We start from the raw sequence: 19,804 nt of genomic DNA, 5'->3' as shown, positions 1-19,804 counted from the left end.
CTCTGAAATAGATGGAGGGAGGGAGAGAAGGGGAGAGGGAGGGATGGATGGATGGATGGGTGGATGGATGAAGGGATGGAAAGAAGGAAGGATTGATGGGTGGATGGGAGGAGGAATGGGTAGATGGAAGGAGGGATGAATGGATAATGGATGGACGAGGGATGGAAGGAGGAATGGATAGATGGAAGGACGGAGTGATGGAAAGAAGGAAGGATTGATGGATGGATGGATGGGAGAATGGATGATGTTGAAAACACTGGATAAATGGTGGGGTCAGAGGCTGCCTTTGTTTGTTCTCTGTGAGGCAGGCTCCCAGTGATAATAGGGCTGGGGGGCTGGGGGGCTGGAGGGCTGGAGGGCTGGGGGCTGGCAGGGGCACTCACCGTACTTAGCTGCTTTAGCTGCCGCTGCTGCAGCCTGGGGGCCGACCCCTAGGGAAGGGGAAGGAGGGAGAGACTCTGAAAACTGCTCCTGTGTCTCTGAGCCCACCTGTTCCAGCCCCACGAGAGCCGATCCTTTCATGTGTGGGTGTGGGTGAGGGACTTCACAGCAAGCAGAGGCTGACGGAACTGCCCCCACCTGAGAATCTTCTCCAGGCTCAGACTGGGGTCTGGATGCACGGTGGGCTGGCCTGCATTCTCGAGAGACCCTGGCCAGCCCTGGGGCTCCGGAGCCTGGGTGACTAGTGCCCCTTGAGCTGACAGTTGGGTGAGGTTCCTTACCTGTCCCTGTTGGGTACCCAGCCTTGCCCGCAGCACCAGCCACTCCTCCTGGCCCATAGCCTGTGAAACAGAGAGGCTCAGTGGGCATCTGTACAGATCTCACTGTGGCTGCCCTCCCTGCCCTGCCCTGCCCTGCCCTTCAGGGGTCAGGCTGCCCGGAGTCTCCACCCTATCACTCCCAGCCAGAGTTAAAACAGATTCGAATGCGTGTGGGATGCTTCTTCCCGTTTTGCAGATGAAAATACTGAGGCTCAGAGAAGAAACCGGTTTACCCAAGGCCTGGGGCTAAGTGTGAGGACCAGAATTGAGAACCAGGCTGCCTGAGTCCAAGATCTGTGTTCCCTTGTTAGGGAATTCCCTTTCCAAGACTTTGTTCCATCCCCAGGTGGCTGCTCTCCTAGTGGAATAGGTCCTTGCTAAGACCCTGCAGCTGGAAAGCACTAGAAGCCCATCCGTTTAGGAGGGTCTTACTCACCATAGGGCAGTTTCCCAGTGCTGTAGGGCAGTCCGTAGCCACCTGAAGAGAGGGCAGGGTGGGCTTAGGGGCTGCTCCATGGCAGTCCTGTGCTGGGCCCCCACTGCCTGGGTAGACGGACCTACCCCCACAGGTACTGAGGCCTGAGACCTCCCTACGCGCACCAAAGGTCCTGCGCTGCGCACAGAGGCTCTCGGGAGTGCAGATGCCCTCGGTGGAGGAGGGAAAGGGATCCCTGCTCCAGGGGATGATGGAACAGCGCTCCCCCCACAAATCCAGGGCCTGCCATGGCCTTAGAATCCTAGTATCTTCCTGATTATTAACCTCCCAACAGGAACCATCTCATTGTCTGAGCTGATTGCGGGGGTGGGGGCTGACATCGGAGGGGTCTTTCCATCGAAGGGTGTTTCTTTCCACCAACACAGATCGCTTCCCATCAGGGCTATGGGTCTCTGTACCTGTGCCCACATGTGCACGTGTGTAAACATATGTGTGCATGTAAGTGAGGCCCAGTGAGTGGCACCTCTTGAATCATCCTTCTGACTTACCTGGCAGCTTGGGAGCCTTGATGGGGTACCCCAGCGGGACTCCAGGCTGCTGGCCCCCAAAGGGTCCAACTCCTGTGGGAACAAGGAGAGCAGACTCAGGTCCCAGCAATGTGGGCCAGCAGGCCTGCTCAGCCCTCAGCCTCACACTTGACTTTCTGCTCCGTGGGAGCAGCTGATCAGTGGTCGGCTCAGTGCTGGGTCACTTCCTCCCGGGAAACTGCCGGGCGCTCTCCCTCCTGGGGCTCGAGCCGTGAGTTGGGGCCTGCAGCTCTCACAGCATTTGGCACAGACTGGTGGGGTTTCTGGGCTCATCTGGCTGCTGCTTGGACAGAGGGGTTGGGTGGGGGGAGCAGCGTGCTGTGCTGAAGTCCGTCCGAGGCCTGGGGCAGGAGGCATGAGGGAAAGTGGACAGGCCTCCAGGGGATTCTGGGTGGCCCCGCCCCTCCCTGCCTGGCTGGCTCCTCTGCTGGCCTGCCCGCCCACCTGGGGACACCCAGTTTGGCCTCACCTGGGATTCCAGCAAAAGCTCCGCCTCCGCCTGCAACGACCAATGACAAGGAGCCGTCAGTGGGGCCCTGACGCCATGGGGACCAGTAACCAGGGCCAGGAGGCACTGAGGGGCGGGCTGACCAGAGCGCGGCCAGTTCTGCCCAGATCTCCCGGCCCAGGCTGCCCTCACACACACTGTAGGATTTCTGAGAGGGGTGCTACCCATCTTGGCCAGTTGTACCAGGACTGGAGCCCAGGAGGTGCCCGTCCAGAGGGCCCTGAGCCCAGGGTCCCCCTACCCACCCCCACTCCTGGCCGGAGAGGCCTGAGGGTGGGTGGAGATTCCCACCATGGGCTCCCAGACCGCTGGCCGCATACCTGGGGTCTTGGCCTTGACTCCTGTTCCGGTGGGAACCCCGGGGAGCACCCCCACACCCGGGAACCGAGCTCCTATGGGGGCAAAGGGAGGGAGCTGGCGGTGAGGGTGGGAAGGCAGGCCTCGCAGACACCCACACCTCCCTCGGGTCACACAGCTGACCTTCTGTGCTGACTGTCAGCGACAGGCACGGCTCAGGTGGTGATAGGGGCACGTGGGGGTGGTGACTCTCCTTCCCCGTCTGACCCAAGGTCAGAAGACCTGAGTTTGCACCCCATTTCCTAGCCTCTTGAGCCCGCGCCTCAGTTATTGGAGTTAATTTCCAGCCAAGCAGCACATCGTCCCCAGAGAAGGCAGACAGTTAAACCCTGCTCGAGGCAACAAGCCTGCGCCCCTCGGGGGCTCTCGCTGGAGGTGCGGCCACACCAAACAGGAAGTGGCCATCTGCCGTGGCTGGGAACTCTCTGTTTGCCAGCATCTGGTGGTTCTACCACTCATGTCTCCACTGGGGCTGGGCCACCTCAGCCGGAGGGACAGGGGGAGGGCCACTCTGTCAGCAAATCCCTCCGAGCAGGCTGAATTTGGGCTTTTGGGGGAATTCAGGAGGTCACATGTTGGGTGGGGTGGCCAGGCCCTGGCAGGGAAAGGAGGGCGAGAGGGCAGCTCTGAGGGGTCTCCGGCGGGGCGGATGTGCTGGGCGGGCCCCCTGGTGACTCACAGCTTTTGGGAAACAGCTGGCCACACTGGGACTTGGTGTGTCCTCGGGGGGCCCTTCTCGGGCTGTGACGAGGGTCTGGGTTTGGGCCGAGGGTCAGGGTTTGGGGCGGGGTGGGGGATGTGTGTGACGCTGACCAGACTTTGTGGGGAAAGATGGCCAGGCCTGAGCTTTGACGCTTAGGGAGACAGGGCTGGTCAGGGCCCAGCCGGTGGCCCTGGCTTGTGGGGAGGTGACGGGCCACCTGGGAGGCTGCCAGAGGCTGCTCTCCTTGCTCTAGGGTCCCTTTCTTCTTCTTGCCCTCACCTGTGCCTGGGAGCACTCCACCTGGGTAGACACCTGGCAGGCCCACACCTGCGGCCAGAAGGGAAGGTTTGGGCCATGAGCAGCAGCCTGGCCTCTGGGGACCCCTCCCCGCTCCTTCTCTCCCAAGCGGCTCCGGGGCTCCCGGGCCGGCCTCCCAGGGCCCAGAGGGCATAGCCAGGGACACATGTGCAGTGGCCGCAGCTCTCCCACGAGTTTCGGAAATCATCCGCAAACCCTTCTGCGTGTGGATTCATCTTGTCTCCTGGAGCCTGTTTACATGGCCGTCTCAGCCCACCTCTGGGCTAACAGCTTCCAGATGTTCCCTCCCTGCTGTGTGGACTCAGGCAGCCTTTTGTTCAACCTGAAGTCACTTCCTCAAGGGCTTGGGGCAGAGGAACGAGCACCAGATGGGGAGTCCGAGTGCCTGGGGCTCAGCCCTGCTCTGCCGTGACAGGCCCTTCTGAGCTGACTGTCCCTCCTGAGCCCCGGTGCCCCAGCTGTCATCTGAATGCCTGCCACAGAGCCTGTCTCTGAGGTCTCCTGCTCTAAGAGCTGGAAGAACGGCCCGGAAGGCGGGCCAGGGCCCGTCTCCCAGGTTTCAGACGAGGCACCAGACGCGGGCCTAGCTGGTTTCCCCACCTACTGCGGCCCTTCCTGTGCGGTGTGCAGGTGGGGGCCTCTGCCCTCCCCGCCCTCTGCCCCCCCCCCGGGGACAGCACACTGACCGGGCACTTTCCCAGGCTTCCCTCCGACTCCGACTCCGACTCCAGCTCCGGGCTGAGGCACCACTGCACCTGGCATGGGACGGGCCGCATCACAGTGGGTTCCCCCCAGGCCTGCAGCCCTCACCTGGCCGACTCAGGGCTCACCGCCATACCTGTAGATACTCCTAAGCCGCCGACCCCGCCGATGCCACCGACGCCGCCAAGCCCAGCGCCTACGGAGCCGGGACAGGGGGAGGCAAGGGGTCATGCAAGGAATAGTGGGACGCGGGAGTGCCCCGGGCTGCCAGCGGAACGCCCCCCATTACGGTCTGGCCCTGCCTCTGCCTCACTTGGGGACTTGGGCACAGCCGGCTGTCTCCCCGAGCCCCAGTGGATTGGAGGTGAGAATTCCGCCCTCCCGCCTGCCTTCCAGGAAAGGTGCTTTGCAAAGTTGTGAGCCCACAGAGGCCAGAGGGCCTAAGGCGCGTCCCCAGGAGTGACACTCACCAGCCTTGGCAGCTGCTTTATAGGCCGCGGCAGCACCTGCCACTCCGCCGGGCACCAGAGCCCCCGGGTAGGTGCCTGCAGGAAAGGCCCCGAGCCCTGCCGAGGGGAGGACCTGGTGAGGCCCTGAGCCCCAGCCCACCGGGCCCTGTCCCTCCTGGGAGGCACATTTCAGGCAGTTTTTCGGCTCTCTGCAGGACTTTCACACCAAGCGGTGGCCCCTGGGCCAGGACCAGGTTCGGCGTCGGAAAACAACATATGCCCAGGCTGCTCTGCTCAGCCTTGCGAAATTATGGGGATCTTTTTGGGTCAAACCGCCATCCTCGCCTCCTCCAGAAAGCCTTGCTGGAGCCCTTCCGACTTGAGCGACTCCTCTGGGCTCCATTGGCCCCTGGGGCTTCTGTCCTGCTCTCACCCAGCACCCAGCTGTGACCCACTCGTGCCCTGGACAGACACTCAGCACAGGTGGTCTCACCCTCCCCCCCATGCTGGCACCCAGGATAGGCCTGGCCTGCGTCCCTGGACCCCAACAGCCCTCCACGCCGAACAGATGCCCTGGGCTTGGCTCTGGCCCCCAGATGCGCACACTGCCTGGATGTCAACGCTCACCTGCCCCGGGGCCAGCTCCCACAAGCCCACCAGCCCCTGCAGGGGGAGAAGGAGACAGAGCGAGCTGAGGAGAGGAGAGGCTGGTGTGCGGGGATCATTCCCAGGCCCGGCATGGGAAGGGTCTCGTGGAGGGTGATCGGGAACCAGGCAGTGCTGTGGTCAGTGTGGGGCGCTCAGGCCCCTAAGCTGGACCCAAGCAGGGCTTATGACAGGTCCCCCATGGCAAGTACCAAGCATTGGGACTTGGGGACCGATCCTGATAAAATGGCAGCTACCATTCAGTGACCAGCTACTGTGTGCCATGTAGGCACGATTGTACTGACCCCCCATAACACCCCTAAGCCACACCATGCTTCCCCTAAAAGGCCTGCCAGATAAAGGGGCACCCAGCAGGGCTTTTGGGCCGGGTGGGGGGGCTGGGGCTGAGCAGTCTGCTAGCAGGACTCCCCCCCCCGGGCCAGGCCCTGCTCTGTTCCTACCATCAGCCCCCGACCCCAGGCCTGTACTGCTTCCTTGCAGGGAGTCCCCTGGCTCAGCCCAATCTTCCTGCCCTGTATCTGGAACCCCTTCTGTCTCCCACCATCTGTATATCTGTCCATCCAGCCGCCCCTGCTGTCCAGGAGCCTCCTTGCTCGTAGACGGATGCTAAAATGTTTATGAGAAGCCGAATGGGTCCCTTTGGCTCTCTCCTTCCCACATCTGGGCCCAATTGCTCCTTCTCCCCCTCCAGGAGACATTCCATGGCTTTGGCCAGGACCGATGGGCAATCAGGTTGGAGTTCACAACCATGCCAGGTTTGTTTCCAATTCTGTGAGAATCTTTCCTTCAAGCTCCAGTCTTGGCTATCCTGAGCCCAGGGGCAGCCTTCTCTGGGGACAGACCCCAGACATGGGGGGCTGCTGAGCCCTGGAGGGTCTACCTGGCTTTCATGGGGTGTGGTCTCCCCTTTCCCCCATCTCCTCCTTGTGTGAGCTGACCGTGCCTGAGACGCAGCTGGCCCCTCTGTAAGGTGGGTCTCTAACCGCGGCCCCTCTCCCTTCCGGGCAGGTGCGGTGTGGGTCAGGGCAGGCCTGGGGTGTTCTGGGTTCACTTCCCAGGACTGCAGGCCCTGCCCCTCCCCAGGTCTGTCAGGAGCTTCTCTCAAGCTGGGCCCATTTCCTGAGCTCCAATAGGGCAGGGAACACGCTCAGGCTTTTCCTGACCACAGAAGGGCTGGGAAGAGAAGATGGGGACCCAACAGGAAGTGGGAAGGAGCTGGGGCCTGTGAGGGTGGCCTGGCAACCTCTGGGCAGCCATCTGTCCTTTTCCCAGGCTCCCCCGCCAGCTGCCTGATCCCAGGGCCACCTCAGCACAACCAGCCCCACCCCTGCTGGCCCTCCTTCCTGTAGACTCACCTGGTCCAAACGCCCCCAGGAGTCCGGCCCCTGGAAAGGAGGAAATTGGTGAGGAGCTGACCGTAGCCGGGAGCCAAGGGGCCTGGCCGGCCCAACTCTGTCTCTTCCAGAGTCCAAGAGCCCCGGCCTCAAACTCTGCTGCCCCCACCTACTCTGTGTGTGAGGAAGCAAGTCACCTCACCTCTCGGAGACTATAGAATGGCCAGTGTGTCCCCGACCTTCCTGGGACCAGTGGGCTGGTGAGCAGAAAGCACCTAGTGTGTGCAACCTGCCAGGGCACCCAGTGGGTGTCCCCCAGCCCCTTCTCGTCAGAGGGAGATATCCCGACTCCCCTTTTGGTCTTACTCCTTTGCCCTGAGCTGGAAGTTCTTTCAGAGTCCCCACTAAGTCTCATCCACTCACTCCAGTGCCCATCCATTATGGGACTCTGTATGCAGCCGCCCCTGTCTTCCCTCTGGTCGTGCTGACACTGGGGTCAGCCCATCCCCCATGCCCCTCCAGCTTTGCTGTCACGAACCCCACTGCTTGGGTTTTCCGGGCTGAGCCAAGTCCTGCGTCCACGCCTTTGTGTCCTCTCCACCACCGGAGACCCTGTGAGGGTCGCCCCTCCAAGGGAGACAGGACACGGGTTCTGGCCGGATAAGCAGTGAAGCACAAAGTCTCCCGGACTCGCAGACCCTTCCAGACCCCAGGACACCCCTTGCCCAAGATTCCTGCTGTCCTGCCTCTCTCTCGCCTGGCCCGGCCCTGGAATTTCACAACCCAGATGGGCTTGCAGGGAAGAGGGATCTGGGTCCCGTAGATTCATTTGCACTTGGATCATTGAGCATCAGGATTTCGTAAGAGTCGTTGGACATCCAAACTGTCCCGGAGCCTCCGGCTTCAGAGCCAGGGAGACGCGGAGCCGGGGGCGCCAAGGCCACATGTGGAGAATCTCATGCCGACGGCGCCATAAATCTGGACTGAGACACCGCTTCCTCCACCTGCTGCTTGTCTAAGGGCTTCCCGGAGGGACCCTCCCTCCCCCTTTCCTGGGGGTGTGTTGTTTGAGCTGATGGCGGACCTCGGTGGCAGATCCGGGCCCCATGGGCAAGGCCTGGACAGATCTAACCAGATCCTCTTACTGGAAACCTCCAAGGTCTAGACACTGCCGGAAGGGGCCTGGTCGGGAAGGGAGCTCATCTGGGGCTTAGGGTCGGGGTTCAGTCTGTGGTCAGATAAGGACTCCGATTGTCACAGAGGTCAGAAATGTCTAGGGTCTTGGCCTGGCGTTAGAGAAAGCTCCGTCTGGGGTCAGGGGACCATCCAGATGGAGTCTGGAGCCTACCGTCTGAGCGCCAGACTGACATTCACAGGCTTGGTGGCCCCTGGAACGTCAGTCCCTACCTTTGCCCCTGGGGCTGTTTCTGAGACCCTGTGCCCAGGGGAATCTCCAGGCAGCTGGGCACACAGGCGTTTTGCAGGGTAGATGTGAGGCACTCCTCACACGGGGGAGACATGGAGCGGCCGCCAGCCGCCTGCTCCTTAGAAGCCGCCTGCTCCTTAGAAGCCCGGGGGTCTGGCCCCAGCCTGCTTATCTCCCTCCCGCCTCACTGGGTCCACCACTCTGCGGGCCCTCCCCTCCCGTGCTCCCAGCCCTCTCGCCATGCCCCGAGGCCTCGGGTCTTACCTGGCTTGGGTGGTTTGCCTCCTGGCCCCAGAGCTGCAGAGGGAAAGAGGTGATAATGTATAGAGAGCCCCACGCCACCATTTATCTACTGTTTATCTTCCTCGGGGCACTGGGGCTTCTCACTCCCCGGGTTCTAGAAGGGGGCTGTCAGGGAATGGTCCCCCCACCCTTTGGACAGGGAGCTGCTGGGAGCCCGGTGTCTGGATGTGCAGGTAGGAAGCTGACCGGATTCATGGCGTACCCTCTCTCAGACTCAGTTTCTCAGCCCCAGAAGGGAAAGGTGATACCCACCCGGTAGGCCTTGCAGGGGTGTTACGGAAGATCAAAAGAAACAGGAAAGAGGGCAGGGGAGGGGCCCGGGAGGCTGGTGGGCTCTCTCCCCCAGCACTGGACACTCCGTCCATAAACTGAGGGGCCCTTGATGCTGAGGCCTTCTGGGGTTCTGGGACCTGGGGACCCGGTTGGGCCAGAGTCACAGCCAGACCCCATCAGTGAGAACCAAGTTTGGTTTCTGAGCTTACCTCCTCCTCCCAGACCTCCGAGACCAGCCCCTGCGTTGAGAGGGAGAGAGAGAGAGAGAGAGAGAGAGAGAGAGAGAATGAACCATCAGAATGCCAACGGCATTCTCACTCATGGAGCGCTCTCTTTTTAGCCAGCCGGAAAGCCGCCCACTGACCCACAGTCAAGTCCCTCACTGCCTAGCCGCATGATGCCGGGCCAGCCTTAAGCTCCGTGAGCCTCAGTTCCCCACTGGGCCAACAGCCTGGTGCCCGCCAGTGTCTGGGAGTGTCCGAGGCTGCCCTCACCTTCATATCAGTTCTGAACACTCAACTGCCTTTTTTTTTTTTTCCCACTAGATCTCTAGTTTATTATAAAAGGACGTAACCCAGGAACAGCAAGATGGAAGAGGGCAAGGTGTAGGGGAAGGGTACTGAGCTTCCCCATCCTTTCCGGGCACCTCTCTTCCTACACCTCCAGGCGTGCACCTCCCAGAAGCGCCTCTCAAATTACTTTTTCAGTATTGAAAGCGTTACCTTCGGTTTTTCAATCTACTTTAAAGCATGATGCCTTTCTCCACATTCAAAGAAAACGCGCCCCCCCCACCCCCCAACCCCATGCCACAGCTGCAACACATTCTACTGTTTATCATTATCTTTTGGGGGCGTTCCCAGTCCCCAATGCTGCTTTTCTGTTGTTTGCACTTGAAGAACATTTCGCCATACGGTTGTGCAGGTAGCGCACTCATACTTTTGAGTAGCTGGGTGTTATTTCAGAGTGTCCTTGATCACTCCCTTCAGTCAGGTGGGCTTATGGTTTTACGTCTTTGCAAAGAAGGTCCTCCGATGGACCTTCTTCGGGATCTCTCTCTGCTTTTCAGTTATTTCCTTTGCGTGGATTCCCAAGACCGGGGTTAAAGGTTTGAAAGGCAGGGGTGCCTGAAGGCGCCCACTTTCCTACGGCCTCGCAAGCATCGTCTTTCAACTTTCAGAAAATTTATGCTCTGAGGGCTTGTGAAAGTGTCACGCGGACTGCTTTTGAAAGTAGGAGGGGCTTGTGGGTCCACTTTGGTAGGCGTGCCCATGTCTCCCCTTCCACATTGTCACACCGCGCGTTTCTTACAAACTAATCAGGACCTGCCTTCCCCGAGCACACGGAAGTTTCCTGTACGTTACCTGGGTAGTAGACGCCTCCGGGAACTCCACCGGGAACAGCCCCTGGGACCCCTGGAAGTGAGTAGGTAGAACCCTCCATCAGCCAGAACCAATAAAAGCACAGTAACAATAATAATGCAGATGATAATGATGATGTTGCACATCTACAAAGAAAGATACGCTGGCCGAAGCAATTTATGTTTACAAAGCATTTTCTCATTCATGCTTCTCAGAATGGCCCCCGTGAGGTTGGAAGGGCAGAGATTACGATTTTCATTTTAACAGATGTGAAATCGGGCTCAGAGAGGTTAAGAGGTGCTCCCAGGGACACACAGCTGGGAAGAGTGGAGTCTGGGCATAAACCCAGACCTTCCCTCTGAGCACGGTGTTTTGCACGGTGTTACCTGCTTCTTCTCCCCTCCGCCCCCAGAGAGGGTCCGGCCCGGGGCTGGGGGCTGTCTGCCTTCCGCTGGGCGGTCAACCCTCTCCAGCCGTAAGCAGCTTGAGCAGGGCCCAGAGCCGTGGGAGGGCAGGCTGGGCTACGACAGTGAGCCCTAAGGAGATGTGGCTGCTGCTAGCAAAAATGCAGCCATTCCCACACCGATAGGATGGCGTGAGGTCAGCGTCCTCAGCCACTGGGCAGCGATGGCTGGGTGGGGTTCTGGCCGTCTGACACCGGGCTGTCTTGGGAGGCGCCGGGGCCCAGAGGGGGACACCATGAATGAGCAAAGTGAATAGTTTCCTAAGGAAAAGTTAATTCACCGGCCAGGCCAGGGGCTGTCTGCCCAGCCAAGATCACGAGTTCACTCCCCACGGACCCGCGAAGCTCTCGCTGGGGAACGCCGTGGCGCTGGGCCCCAGACCGGGCCCGAGCGTGGTCATGGCAACAGACGATCCGGGGGCAGACCGGGCCCTGACTCCACCACAGTGGCCCCAGCTTCGTGAGCTGCCTGGCCGATGCCCCAGCCGGGGCCCCGGCACCACCCTGCTGAAAGGGGCGCGGGCGGGGTCGGGGGACGGTATGGGACAGTACTGTCGTGTGTCCAGAGGCCTCACGGCAGATGTCTGGCCTCTGTGGCCTGACGATGCTGCACGCTGGGCTTGTTGGCCCCACAGCCCCGTCCCAGCAGGTCACCGTCATCGGGTGCCGAAGCCCCAGAGCCACACCCCTCCCCCTCCTCCCCTTTCTCTCCCTGTCTCTCCCTCCTGATCGTGCCCCTCTCCCCACCTCTTTGCTCTCCAGCTCCAGGACAGAGGGCAGGAGCAGCGTGGGGGTGGGGGGTGGCGGACAGAGCACTGGGCTCGGGACAGACCCATCTGGCCTCGGGCTGTGCCACTGCTTCCCGTCTGTGTGCCCTTGGGCCAGTCACTTAACCCCTCTGAGCCCGAGTTTCCTTTAAAGAAATGCAGGGCTGATAACCTCTGCTCTGCAAGGCTGTTGCAAATTGTCAAATGTCAAGTGGTTCAAATAAGAGATGTGTCCTGCCCTGGCTCTGGGCTACAGTAATTGCAAAAAAAAAAAAAAAAAAAAAAGGAAAAGATAGTCAGCCTTTGTCTCTGCTTTGCTGCACCGTACCTGGCCTGCGGCCAGGTATGCAGTAGGTATTTAATAAATCATGGGGGAATTAGGTTGAGGGGAGGATGCTGCCTGTGGGTCTCAGTCCAGCCTATTCCATCCTCAACCAGCCCAGGAGTCTCCCTACCTCGTCCCGGCTGAACCCCTACTTCCTCTGCCCAGGATCTGCTCCCCCGCCCCATCCTCTGCCTCCTCTCTCCCCAGCGCCTGCCCGTCTCCCTGCAGCCCTCCTGGCCCTCCCCAGTTCTCCCCCGTCCCCCACCCCCAGGATTCAGATCCCAACAGCGCCAAGCTCTGTGCCTGGACCACGATGGCCTGGAGGGGGCTAGAGATTTGGACCCTCATTTTGAGCTGAGGAAATAGAGAAGGTTCAGGGGGGTGCGAAGGATCCCCGCCCTGCCTGCTCCGGGCAAGTGCAGGGGAGGTGAGAACAGATGACGACAGGAGTCGGTCAGGGGCCTTCAAAAAGGCAGTGGCCTCATTTCGTGCTCCAGCTGGTCACCCTCCTTCTTACCTCCTTGGCAAGAGCTCATCCTCCTGCCAGGATGCCTCTCTGCTCCCCAGTCCTGCCCTTCCTCCAAGACTGAGCTCAAATTCTTCCCTTCCTGCCTTCTCTGGGCCTGTGGCTCTCACTGCTCAGCTGGCCCAAAGCAGCTGGCTTGGAGCATATGCTTGTCTTGTTTTATGTGGGTTTGGCTTGTTTCGCGGGCTAGCCCAGGGTGGAACTTGTCTCTTGCGTCTTAGAATCCGGATCCTAGACTCTCCGAGATCGTAACAGTCTTCTTGGCCTGGGTGGAAACTCCTTCCGCAAACATCCCTCCCTCCTCCGCCCCCCGGGCTTCTGCTCACACGCCTCCAGTGACAGGAAAGTCACCCCCTCCCGACACCGTCAGCCCTACCTGCAGAGAGGTCTTCTTTCTGCTGAGATAGAATTTGCCCCTCCGTCTCTCCAATTCTGCCTCTCAGGGCCCCCTGGGCCCAGGCTCATCTCTCATCCACAGTCAGCCCCTCAAACGCTGACCTTTCTTTCAAGGTCTAACTCAAAGGCCTCTTCTGCTATGAAGCCTTCCTGGATTTCCTGGGACTCTTCCGGGCCTTCCCCGCCCCGTTCCTAGCTGCTTCCTCCATCACTCACGCCTGCTGTGCCCAGGAGACAGAATGTGGGGGTGAGTAGCGAGAGGGAAAGTTAAACCTTAAAACCGGGCACTGATTATAAAAGTCAATCAGCCCGAATAAGTGCGTCCGAATACGAAGATCTATCGTTTTAGCAATTCACATCCCCACAGTCCCCTTATTTGATGTTTGCAGATGTTCCGTGGCTGACGCCTCCCACTGTGCCTAGGAGATAAATGCAGCAGGGATGTTTTCCCTCATTTTGCAGCCAGGGAAATCAAGCGCCAGGGAGATGAGGCGCCTGGCCGGGGACCCACAGCTGACCCCAGTCACACGCAGGGCCTTCTGCCTGGGCCCCCGGGCTTCAGGTTCAGAGATGTGGAGAAGGCTGTTCCGGAATGAGCATGGGGCCAGCAGGCCTTGGCAAGGGGCTCTGCCAAGCCCAAGTCCAGGGGGCTGGCAGGGGAGCGGATCAGTCCGCACGAAGCTGTTTATTGTTTGCAGGGAGAAAGCCTGCCAAGGGCTTTTCAAAAACAATCCGTCCTCTAGTGTGGGACTCTGTCCCCTCCCTCCCCTGGGCACGTCTGACCTCCTGCCTTGGCCCCAGCAAATGCGGAGAGCAGGATTAGCTCAGCCGGAGGTCCTTGGCCCCAGAGGCTCATCGGAGTTACCTGGACAGTTTTTATAAAACCTCCACGTCCAGTTTCCTCCTCAGACCAAAGAAAGCAGGAATTCTTGGGTGGGACCCTGGCATTCGAATTGTTTAAAGTTCCCCAGTTAAGTCTAATATTCAGCCAGGGGCTGACAAGCCCTGTACTAAATCATCCTTAGTTCCGAAATCAGAAAAAGAAAGGCTGATATTATTTCTGGGTCCTGGGAGACAGAACTCTGTCTGATTTAATTCTTCCCTCTCTCTCTCCCTTTATAAATGGCATAGGGGTTTGGGACAGCTGGTCCTCAAAGCTACTTTGGAGCCATCCTGAGTGGGTCTAGACACCCCTTGCCACCAGGTTTTCTGGGGAGCCCCCTCCACTGACAATATGTTTCTTTGGGGGCTGGGGAACTCGTGGGGGTGATATCCTCTCAATGGAGGGCGGGGGGAAGCTGGGCTCCCCAGGAGAGCCAGGAGGGCGGTTCTGTGTGTGTGTAGACATACGGCCCTTTCCACACCCCTTTCCACACCCCAACCTCTTTAGATTTTGGTAGTCCCTGGGCAAAACCCCCAACAGATGGCATGGATTCACGTCCTCCTTCCTGGGACCTAGCTGGTCTACCACGTGGGCCAGAGCTGAGACTTATGTGCAAGAAAAGAAGCAGGGTGGTCGAGGCTTGGTAGTGTCACTGAGGGCACCTGCTCTAGGGTGTGCCCACTCTAGAGGACTCAGTCTCGGGCGTGGGCTTTCCCAAGCGTCGCCCGGTGCCCTGCATCCACCCGTCACCCTTTGGCAGAGAACTGGCTGGTGTTAACCCCCTTTGGCCGGTGTTAACCCCCTCAGAGATGCCTTTGGCTGTCTGAACTTCCATTTCCCTATTTGTAAAAGAAGGTCATAGGCTCAACTCTTAGGGTTTTTGAGGGGATTAATTGCCATGCTACATAGCTGGTGGCACTGTCTGGAGAGATGGGTGTTCGGGAGCCACACCTGCGGGAGCCGGGAGGAGGCTCAGGAGAGCCCAGAGCTGCTGCTCTCGGCGCTGGGGTGGCTGGTCCTCTGGGATTGTCTCGCTCCCCCTGCGGGGCCCAACTGATAGTGTGCGTGTTCCCCCCTGCCCGCCCCCCAATCCAGGCCTGGGAGCTGACCTCTGTGCAGGAAGCCTCTGCTCTCTGGGGTCCTGTCTGGCTGGTCAATCTCACGGAAACAGTTCCTGCAGCCCCAGCCCCTTACTCCGGCCCTCTGGCCTGGCCCTGTTCCATCCTGTGCCCCCCGACGCCGGCCCCACTGAGGGTCTGGTTCCTAAGGTGAGGAGGACTCCCACGGAAAGCTGACCCCACCCAGGCCACCCCACCACATGGCTCAAGTGTCTGCACTCCTCTCTTCCTGTGGCCAGAAGCACCTTCGGGGGCCCCCTGGGAGCCACTCCTAGGGTCCTTCGAGGTGTGCAGTGGCCCCACAGAGGGCACCCTTGTGGCCTGCAACAGACAGCACGTACAGGACTGCTCCGAGGTCCCCTCTAGCCTCTGCTACTGGCCACCCTCCCTCTGCCAGATAAATACCTTCCCCAGCTTCCCTGATCCTCATTTGTGTTCTGTACCACATACACACACACACACACACACACACACACACACACACACACAGAGTCACATACACAGTGACAATCCACACCTGGAGACCATATTTCCCACGTGTACATGCCTGTCAGGTGGCAGACTTTTGCACATGTTAACAGGCACTGTCACATACCTTTCAACCCCCACCTCAACACACACACACACACACACACACACACACACACACACACACAGAGATGCTCAGATGTCCCAGCCCTCCTCACCAGGGACAGACCACAGCAGAGGCTTTCCAACCCACAGCCCCGTAATCAACTTGACTCTGACCTTCCTCACAGGGGGGTCCTGGCTTCCCAGGGGACAAGGAACCTGTTGAGGTCACACAGCTCTCCGCGGCTGAGCTGGCCTCCAACCCAGGTCCCCTGCCCTCAGGGCATGTGCGCAACCCCGCTGGGTTCACAGGTGTGCAAACCGCCAGTGCCCCATGACCCACCGGGACCCCCCACCGGCCCTTCCCCAGTGTGTGCTCCAGACCCCCCCCACCCCCCCACCCCCCACACTGGCGGAGCTCCCAGGACAGAGCAGGGGTCCTCAGCCCTGTCGGAGCGGCAGAACCTGGACACGGTTGGGACCATCCTGAGTCTCGGGGTGTCTGTGTGACAGGTTCCTCCTCTGCACGGGCTGGCTCCCGGGAGGGGCCGTTCTGAGGATCCAGTGGCTGAGGGACCCCCTGGAGGACGGCGGGATGAAGGGCGCCCTCTGGTCTGTCAGTCCGGCCACCTGGCCGGGAGGCCCTCGGGCTGCCGGCGAGCCCCGGGGGGCAGGGTGAGGCCTACCTCCAGGCTGCGAGGGGTGGACGACGGACAGCAGGAGCAGGAGGACTCCGGGCCGCAGGGCTGCAGTTCTCAGACCCGCCATCTCGGGGAGAAATGCCCCAGCCCGCTCTCTGCGCCTCATTTTATCCCCAAAGCGTAATTGCTGCCTCGTCGGCTGAGAGGGAAGGAGGGAGGGAGAGAGGGCGGGCGGGAGGGCGGGAGAAGGGGGAGGCCTGGGGGAGGGGGCCGCGGGGAGGGGGGGCAATTACGAAAGGCCCGGCTCACAAGCCTCCCAGGCTGGGTCTGACTGGACTGGACTGTGGGCTTTTTTCCTTAAAACACACTCACGCGCACACGCACACACACACACACACACACACACACACATACACACACACAGAGTTCCTTCATCTCTCTCCTGCTTTCCCTCTGTAGCTGTTCCCTCACTGCTGGCCCTGTTCCCGCCAGAAAGTGCGAGGGGGGCCTCTGCCAGGACAGCCCTCGGGAGAGGAAGCGGGAGGGAGGGCCCTGCAGCCCAGCCAAAAATCCGGCCCCAGCCAAGGCCCGAGTGGCCAGGCCCCCGCCCCTCCGGCTGGGCCCCGGGCCCAGTGTGGGGACACAGGCCAGCTGTCCCGCGCCTCTGTCTCCACCCTGGCCCTCCAGACTCCCCTCAACACCCCCAGGTCTGGTCAGAGACGGTCCCTGCCCAAAGCTGGGGAGGTGGGGTGTTGGGCAGGTCTGGGGTCCGAGGCCTGGGGCCCAGGTCTCCAGAGGTTGAGGGGCTATGAGCACAATGGCCTGGAAGGTGAGATCGCTGTCCCCCGGGGCATCTGGGGAAAGGAAGGAGGACCCTGACACATTATAGGGCTCCACTCTTATTGGGTAAGGGCACACTCCCCTGCCTGGCCGCTGGGGAAGGGGTGCTGCACAGGTCCGGGATCCGTATCTGCGAGAGCAGACGGGCTGCACCAGGGGAATGGCCGCCCGGGAACGAAGACCATGCTGGTGTTGTCCCCTGGGACATCTGAGGGACATGTGGGGGATCCTGACACACCACAGGGATTCCATTCGTCACAGATCAAGGTCACAGTCCCACACGCAGGCCTGTGTAGGCCACGGTGTCTGGTGAAGTTCAGGCAGGGTCCCCAGGTGCTCTATGGGGGACCAGGGAGTTGGGGACCTCACCCACACTGACAGGTGGCCCAGCCCCCCTTTTATCACCCAGCCCCTATCTGTCTCAACGCTGAGCGCTGTTAGCATGCAGACCAGACTCAGAGTCCCCAGACTGTCTGTTCTCCCCAGGCCCCAGGGAGAACGCCCGGGGGGCTGACATTCCTCTGGTGGCCAGGAGGGGGCAGCCCTGCGCCAAAACAGCCGCGACCAGCATTTCCAGAAGGACTCAGGTGGTCCCAGCCTGCCTGACACAGGATGAGGACCTCGGGGATTTTTCTGGGGTGGGGTAGGTCATGCCTCCCCAGCCTCTGAAAGTGGGGGATAAATTTGGGAGCTCGGGGATTGAAGAGGGAAACTGACGCTTGCCTTCATCGGAGCCTCCGAGGGGAAAAAGTCGAGGCCACAAGTTCTGTGAGCTTTCCCCTGTTCCCAGATGGGGAGTGAGGGGGAGAGGCCACCCCAGCTCTGAGCAAAAGAGCCAAAGGACCCCACCTCCAGCCAGGAGCGCTGTGGCAGCCTGGAGGTCTTGCAAGGCCACGCACTGGCCTCGGGCGAACCTACCGCTAACTTCCAACTCTAGCACTTTCTACCGGGGTAGCCTCTTCACAGATCTTCAGATTCGTCATCCGTCAGAGGGTGATAAATATCCCTGCCTAGGAGGGTTATTGCAAAGATAAATAAAATGTGGTCATATATTTCTGTGCCGTGCCTGCCAGATCCCAAATGCTCTTTCCTCGTTTGCTGCAGGAACCACCACTCCAGTGTTACTCTTGGTATCGCCCATTCTGCAAGCCCACTGCTGTGTTTAGGGTGACTGTTAGGTTTGGCTGTCTGCTGGGCCACCTCGGGACCCTGGGCCATCCCTCCCTCTCCCTGGTCTCAGACAGCAGCTGCGCCCGGAGTTTGGAAGAAGGTGGGTGCATGAGGAGAACTGGCTTGAAGCCCTCTGCACAGTAAGTGTACAAGGCTCTTACTTCCAGTGCGTGTTATTCGGGGATGCTTTGGGGTAGCTGAAAGAGGTCAGGAGCCCGAACTAGCCTTTGCTGGTGGGGGTAGGGGCTGCTCCGGGGCCGGGGTCTTGAGGCTCAGCGCCCAGGATGAGCTAGCACGTGGGTAGGGGAGTCTATGGGGTGCATCTGTGTGCCCCCCCCCCAACTCCCGGGAAGGGGGAAGGGAGGGGGTGCTGGGGAGGAGATGGGCCCCACTCTTCTCAGGGCAGTGACGTGGGCAGGAACCGGCTTTCAGACTTGCAAACCGCAGTCTGTTCAGAGTCTTTATTAATTCCAGGACTGGAGAGAGGCTTGAGCCAGCAGGAGAGTGCTTGTTGCCTGAGATCCAGGAGAGGTGTGGAGGGGCGCTTGCAGGGATAGACTCGGGGCTGCTGGGCCACACCTCTCCCCGCAGGGCCAGGCCCTGTGCGTCACCCCTACCCGGGGCCCCCTTCTTCTTAGCATCCGGTGCTCACTTATAGCAGGCCCAATAATGTATCCAACGAGGCTCCGTATGCCTCGAAAGGGGCTTCAATCCAGAAACAAACCCATCGGTGCAATTTAGCCCAATGCATCCAGTACATAATGTAAGGACTGGGGGTTACAGTTATTAGCCAACATTTGTTCGTTCATTCACGCATACATTCAAGAAACCTAGCAGTCCTCAGTTGCTCTGTGCCGACCTCCCCGCATAGCTGCATAGATTAAATGAGGTCATGAACGTAGCACTGTCCACAGGGGGCTGCATAGTGTGCTGCGTCCTGGGTGAGCTTGGCTTGGCTGTTAACGTTGACAAGCCTCCCCTGCCCACTCGCGGCTGGGCATCCCAGGGCGGGGAGGGGAGGTCACTGACAGGCCCCCTCTATCTGTCTTCCACGTCTTCTAGGTGCACCCAGTTTAGAAAGGCCAGAGCGGCCAGCCCCACACACCTCTGAGCCTCTCATTGCTTTGCTGAGAAACCCTCAGCCGCCTTCCGGAGAAAGTCCAGACTTCTGAGTATGGCCTTCAAGGCCCTGCATGACCCAGCTCAACTAGAGAGTCGAGTGACGTTCTCCTTCCTCTTGGCGGGCCTCCCTTCTGGCTGGACCCTAGCTCCGAGACTTGTCCTGGAAGGCTGGACGTTGGGCCTTTGTTGGCAAGGCCCCCTAGTCTCAGCTTCTGTCCCTGTGGGTCTGTGCCCTCTGCATCCCTGCCCCCAGCCTCTCTGAGGGTCCTTGGTGGGAGCTTTCTTGGTTGGGCTTGGTGCTTCCTCTTATGCTCCCTCTGGTCTGGCTGTCCCTGAAGGTCGTTTGAGGATGGACCCATTTCTGTCTCCCCTGTTGTCCAAGAGTGTGGGATAAAAGCACAATTGTGCCCTCCAGGAGATAGGGGCAGAGGCTGCTGACGTGAACTGACCCCCAGGGTCCGGGTGTGGTTTCTCTTTTCTCCTTGTCTACACGTGGTCCTTTTATCTGTTGACTATAGGATGCGCTGTCTGCGTGGGACCTGGAACCAGAGGGAGAGAAAGAGATAGAGAAAGAGAGAGCATTTGCTGCAGAGCTAGCCTGGGGACAGCTTGGTGTTATGGGACCCACGACCCCTGCTGTGCCCCCTCCTACTGCCTGGGTCCCCTGCTGTCTGTCATTTCCACCTCCCTGTGGGTATGGCTTCTTTCAGCTAATCCTGTGGGTTAAAATAAGGTCAAGGTTACAGGGGCAGGGGAGCCTGAATTTCTCATATGGACCCAAGTGAGGTTTGGGAGGGAACAG

The 19,804-nt window shown here is 60.0% G+C and overlaps 1 protein-coding gene across 13 annotated transcripts in view; it reads right to left on the bottom strand.

Annotated features, from left to right (window-relative positions):
* Positions 1 to 16,084, bottom strand: part of ELN (elastin) — a 31,025-nt gene extending 14,941 nt beyond the window's left edge. For 2 of the 13 annotated variants that reach the window (XM_086692072.1, XM_086692074.1), the window contains exons 1-15: positions 15,916 to 16,083; positions 10,185 to 10,235; positions 9,033 to 9,062; positions 8,512 to 8,544; positions 6,843 to 6,872; positions 4,843 to 4,938; positions 4,509 to 4,568; positions 4,357 to 4,425; positions 3,632 to 3,679; positions 2,613 to 2,684; positions 2,254 to 2,283; positions 1,746 to 1,817; positions 1,198 to 1,239; positions 723 to 782; positions 384 to 431 (exon numbers count right to left, since the gene is read on the bottom strand). In XM_086692072.1, the coding sequence (XP_086548198.1) occupies positions 384 to 431; positions 723 to 782; positions 1,198 to 1,239; positions 1,746 to 1,817; positions 2,254 to 2,283; positions 2,613 to 2,684; positions 3,632 to 3,679; positions 4,357 to 4,425; positions 4,509 to 4,568; positions 4,843 to 4,938; positions 6,843 to 6,872; positions 8,512 to 8,544; positions 9,033 to 9,062; positions 10,185 to 10,235; positions 15,916 to 16,036 (862 nt within the window). In that variant the 5' untranslated portion in view covers positions 16,037 to 16,083. Of the gene's footprint in view, positions 1 to 383; positions 432 to 722; positions 783 to 1,197; positions 1,240 to 1,745; positions 1,818 to 2,253; positions 2,284 to 2,612; positions 2,685 to 3,631; positions 3,680 to 4,356; positions 4,426 to 4,508; positions 4,569 to 4,842; positions 4,939 to 6,842; positions 6,873 to 8,511; positions 8,545 to 9,032; positions 9,063 to 10,184; positions 10,236 to 15,915 lie in introns of all 13 variants that reach the window. The other 11 variants (XM_086692077.1, XM_086692073.1, XM_086692081.1 and 8 more) reach the window with 11 other exon arrangements.
* Positions 16,085 to 19,804: the final 3,720 nt, after the last annotated feature.

Source organism: Puma concolor, chromosome E3 (assembly GCF_028749965.1).
Source record: "Puma concolor isolate L17-30 chromosome E3, mPumCon1.1.hap2, whole genome shotgun sequence".
Lineage (NCBI taxonomy): Eukaryota > Metazoa > Chordata > Mammalia > Carnivora > Felidae > Puma > Puma concolor.
The sequence above is the reverse complement of the archived record's forward strand: the minus strand, read 5'-3'. Positions and strand labels throughout refer to the sequence as shown.